The 5,376-nt window shown below is 31.9% G+C and overlaps 1 protein-coding gene across 1 annotated transcript; it reads right to left on the reverse strand.

Annotated features, from left to right (window-relative positions):
- Positions 1-3,752: 3,752 nt before the first annotated feature.
- On the reverse strand, positions 3,753-4,862 carry LOC132638216 (uncharacterized). Its single transcript, XM_060355174.1, has one exon. The coding sequence runs from the start codon at positions 4,704-4,706 to the stop codon at positions 4,035-4,037; it is 672 nt and encodes a 223-aa protein (XP_060211157.1). The 5' UTR covers positions 4,707-4,862; the 3' UTR covers positions 3,753-4,034.
- Positions 4,863-5,376: the final 514 nt, after the last annotated feature.

Here is a 5,376-nt window from a genome sequence, read left to right on the forward strand (position 1 = left end):
AATTAGAAGTTCCATCGATCTCGCCAAAGATCCGGTAAATACTTACCCGCTGCTGAATTACATCAACTTATTATGATTAGTAAGTTATGAGATAAGAATATCTATTACTCCGTAGTAAATTATGATTAGGTGTAGGATTTAATAGCTCAGTTGGTTGACAATTTGAACTTTCACCTTGTTGGTGAGGATTTGAATCCCCACGTTCAGTGGCGGAGCTAGTAAGAGCCAAGTGGTTCATCCGAACCCCCTTCGGCAAAAAAATTACATTGTATATACAAGGTGAAAATTATTTTTTATGTATATATGGTAGACGTTGAACCCCCTTGGCTTCTTCATTTGTCAACTTCTTTATATTTTTAGACCCCCTTTGTTTAAATCCTGGCTCTGCCACTGCCCACGTTATAATATCCTCCTCTATTTTTCCTTTTGCCTTCCCCTATGTAGTAAAAAAAATTTTTTTTTATCTAAAAAAAAAAATTATGATTAGGTGATAAAAATATCTATACAGGTACGTCTCAGATTATCCAACAGCAGTTAACCTTTTACTCCCTCTCTTAGCTTTCTTTCTTCCACAGTTTACACCCCTCCAAAATTACCACTATACATAAGGGTAATGTAAGGAGTTTTATAGTACTTAGTTACATTGTAACTATTTGGTTGACCCAACTAAATTAGTTTGCTCTTTCAATTTGTCCTTAGAATTGCTATTTATTACTTCATGTATGAAAGTATATTCCAATAAATCAAGATATTTTGAAACCCTTTTTGATAGCATATCTTTTTTCTATGTCTTATTTTTACCCCTACTTTATTTCATTTTTACTTAGGTTGACACAATCAATTTGGTCAATATAATCAATTTTGAGCCCTTTAAAAATGCTAAAATTTTTGTTAATAGTGATGATGTCATCTAATAAAAATAATTATGCACAAAGGTAATCTAAAATAGTGATGATAATAACTTTGAAGAACTCATTTGGTGCCGGAAGAGTACTCTATCAATCAAATTTTCTTTAGTAATTCTTAAATTACCATTAAATTTCTCTTAATCTTATTTTGAGTTAAAAAAAAAAGTTATTTTGAAAATATAAAGTTAGATTTATTGATTTAACACAACTATACAATAGAAAATAAGTTTTAAAACTTTTTAACAATTAATAGATTAAAATCTTGGAAAATAAAAGAAAAAGAGCTTGTAAATTTTATTCAATTTGCTTAATTAAGTGGGATAGAAAAGTGATCAACTCCTCAATCCCATAATTATTAAATATTGATAATCGCTCTTTGTTTTCTTGCAAACAATTTAATTTGTCAGAAATCATGTAATTCTTAATTGGTTGAGTAAGGAAGTTTTCTTTAAGAATAAAGCATCAATGAATTAATGACAAACTAAATCAATTCTTAAACTTTGTTTCAAAGAATTCAATTTATTTTGAATTTCATCTAAACCTAGACTTTAATCACCATATTTTTTTTTAGCATAAACCATCGTCACATGAAATTAGGAGTTGTTAATCAATGAATAGCAAAACATGCTATTCCTACTTCTAACTAGAAATTATATGCTCACAAATTCATAAAATATAAAAATGTCCTTTTCAATTTATGACTATAGTCAATTTGTAATCAATCTGCATACTTTAAATTATGTTACTAAACTCAAGTTATCTCTGTCTCTTTGATAGCTGTTTATCCCAAGCAAACTTGCTTTCTTATAACAATTCTTTTAGTAAATTATCTAATTATATGATAAAAATAAATTAACTAATGAATAATACATGATTAAGAAGCGATCATTTTAAAAGAGTTGTGTCTAAGAAACATACACAATTTTTTATTTTTAATTAAAAATATTATGAAATGCATTATTATCTTAATCTTGAGCTCGGGCTTCACTGGACTAATATACATATAAGTAGTAAATATTAAACATGATTGACTACTTGAAAGTAAATATTGAATAGATACGCCGCTTTTTCTTTTCCCAAAATAGATGAAATGTCTCGCACTAGTTATATTTTAGTTGCATAATTATTCATTTGCTTGTATAGAATTTGGAATAATTTACTTTATTTTGCTCTATTTAGACAAAAGTTGCTTTTAAATAAAAGTGATGAGACACTTGAGCTCCATTAGTATATGTGCTGTTTAAATTCAAGTGCCTGTGATCCAAGAAAAATATCTGAAATAATAATTGTTTCTCTTAAATTGTGTTTTCAAAGGGGCCTCAATCACATTAAAAACTGCTTTTTGGCATAGGCTTATAAAGATAGGAAAGGACCCCCATTTCATTTGACATTATTTAGTACCTAACCTATGAACTGATATGGTTTGGATTTGTGTAAACATAAAAAAGACAACACCTTGCATGTGCTATTGTTTCAATTTGCATTGATTTCTCTCAAACATTATCGGTCACTAATAATTAGACATCCATAACATTCATCTATACCTATTAATTATTATTCTGATGTACTCGGATATATATATATATATATATCAATCATAAGTCTACATTAACTAACCAAATACCCTAAATTATTTAATAAATTTTGTACAGTATCTTGACTGGTCTACTTTGCGGAATCAATATCCTTGGTTGCTATTGATATGATCCTTAGGATGTAGGACCACTTACTGCTACCTTGTTTTTTTAATCAAAAACATATAAATTAATTAACGACTAGATCTCTCATAAAATCGACCTCATCGAAGGTAACATGTTAGTTTGGTCATAAACTAATTAACACAATATCCTTTAGCCGAATAAAGATCCGGAATCAAAATCTTTTTCTTAATTTATTCCATCATTTTACTGCAAGACATATTTATTTCATCTATTTCAAGATTAATGAGTCGTAAACACAGGCCTATTGTTGGCCCGTCAAAATTCATAGAAGGTAAAATCGAGCAGAAAAGGATGAAGTACCAATGCTCAAAATTAAGAATGTCGTTTATATATTGATTAATATGATTCTTCAAAACCTATCATCAAATTGATTTTGATGGTTGAGTAACTTAAAGGATATATAACTGATAAGACTTTTTTTCCCATAACAGATAAGACTAAATACATTCAATTCGAGTCAAAAGGTGAACCAAAATTCAAATATCTATTGAGCAAAGTTACCTAATATTTATATTGATAAAAAATAATAAATATCTCGTAAAATTAGTTGAAATGCATATATCAAACGAAAAAAATCACAGGGTTTGCGGGCTCCCTTGTCGTCAAAATAAAAATGATTCCTATAATATCCAACGGGCAAGCCATATGTCCCTGAGGAATTTAAACTTACTTAACAATAGAACTAGTGCCAGAGGAATTAAATATCGATCAGTGTGGTTTAACGGATAATGAAAAAGAGTGAAAATTATGAAGGATCGTAATTTAAATTCTTATAATCAATAAATATATGTATAATTTGGTGTTCGAATAGAGTTATTTTACATTTGTGCCCTTAAGAGATGCGTCCAAGCTAATCCACATGACAAATGTTTTGTAGGTATCAGTGGCGGCGGAACTAGTAAGAGCCCAGGGGTATCCGAACCCCCTGGTGAAAAATTACACTGTATATACAAGGTGAAAATTATTTTTGATGTATATATAGTAGACGTTGAACCCCTTAACTTTTTTATTTATGGTTTCTTTATATTTTTGAACCCCCTTGACATAAATCCTGACTCCGCCACCGGTAGGCATCAACAAAAATTAAGATAGACTAGAATTCTAACAAGTTTAATACAACAAGTGAAGGTAGATGGTACCTCTCTTTTAGTTCATGCAGTAATTTGGTTATCGTAATACAATCCAACGTACCAAAAACCATACAGTAAAATACGGATTCAACATATACAATGGAGATTTACTCGACTTTAAAGTACATTGCAACTTCCACTTTTTCTAAAACAGTAGTGCAATTATTGATTGATACTAATAGAAATGAAACTAATCTTGTTATTTACTTCCATGACTGCCTTCATACAATACCGTTATTTTCTAAACATTAAAAAGGAAAAAACAAAAAAAAAACTTAACCGCTATACAAAGGCGACCGTTCATGAACCAATTTCGAAGCCTTGGATTGCCGGAAAACTTTCATTGGACTTGGAAAATGCCATCCTTTCGACTTCGCAGGCGACTTGTTGCAATTACCGGACGTTATCGCTACACTCAATGATCTTGATCTCATCATCATCTTCGCAAAATCCTCAATTCTACCATCAGGAAAATCATTACTATTATCACCATGAATATTCCCTTTCTCTTCTGCTAATTCATCGCTCTCTGATCCTCCGCTTCTCTTACTCTTATTGCTCAACTTAAAAACCGACCAAAACGACGCCGTTTTAGTAACCGGCTGATTTTTTATATCGCCGGAGTTTTTAGTTCGTGATCGGAGGAACGGAATTCCGACGGATCTCGACCGCCGGAACGCCGGTTCACTATCTATGAGATTAGAAACTCGTCCAACTCCGTCGCTAGCGCCGCCGCTAACGGCGGCGCTGCGACCGGAGGATGACGAAGCGGAGGAAGATGATGACGTGGCAGAGGCGGAGCAAGCACAGGGGCGTACGTTAGCGCAGTCAGGGCAGAGTATGACGAGACGGTCCTTGAGACAAACATGGCAAACTCCGTTTCTTCGTCGCTTTGAGGGGTGTTTTGGACATTTCCAGAATTGTTCTTCGTCCATGTAGAACGCCATTTTGAAAGGTATGCTTTGAATTTCTCTGTTCTTGATAACTTGTTCTTTCTTCTTGTTTGTTCTACTATGCTTCTTCTATCTATAGAGCTTATTATAAAGGTGTTTTTAAAGGTTGAGACAATAACTTAACCATGGTTGGAGACAAAAGAAATATGACTTAACCATGGATGAGAAAACTTTATGGAAAATGTTGGTAGACCAAACAGCGTGTTTCGCCCCCGTTAAATAACTTCTCTATCTGAACATATTTGTTACATTTTTTATTTCCACTTCCTTTGCGATAGCATTTTAATTATTTTATCTTCTTAACATATTTTATGCAATCTCTCTTCAATAAATATGTATTCTATTAATGGTGAGAACCTCTTAAATGTAACTAATTAATACAAAGTGATAAATATTTTTAATAAGAACGATAAATATTTTGAGACGGATGGAGTAATTAAGATTTTGAAAGCGGCCACAATTGTGGGAATTATTTACGAGAATGCAAATTAATTAATGACAGGAGTAGTAAATGGTCATGCGTTTCACATACTATATAAAGTTGACTAATGTGTAAGTGGGTAACGAAATGTGGGCTCCCAAAGAATATAGCGTGGATTTTGTAGTACAAACTAGAAAAGGAAAGGACTTAGTTCGTGGGTGTAGATGCTTGTTTGACCTTTGG

This window comes from Lycium barbarum, chromosome 4 (assembly GCF_019175385.1).
Source record: "Lycium barbarum isolate Lr01 chromosome 4, ASM1917538v2, whole genome shotgun sequence".
Taxonomy (NCBI): Eukaryota; Viridiplantae; Streptophyta; class Magnoliopsida; order Solanales; family Solanaceae; genus Lycium; species Lycium barbarum.

Bases quoted from the DNA above. Each gene is read 5' to 3' on its own strand.
- LOC132638216 (XM_060355174.1), bottom strand. From the start codon at position 4,706: ATGGCGTTCTACATGGACGAAGAACAATTCTGGAAATGTCCAAAACAC.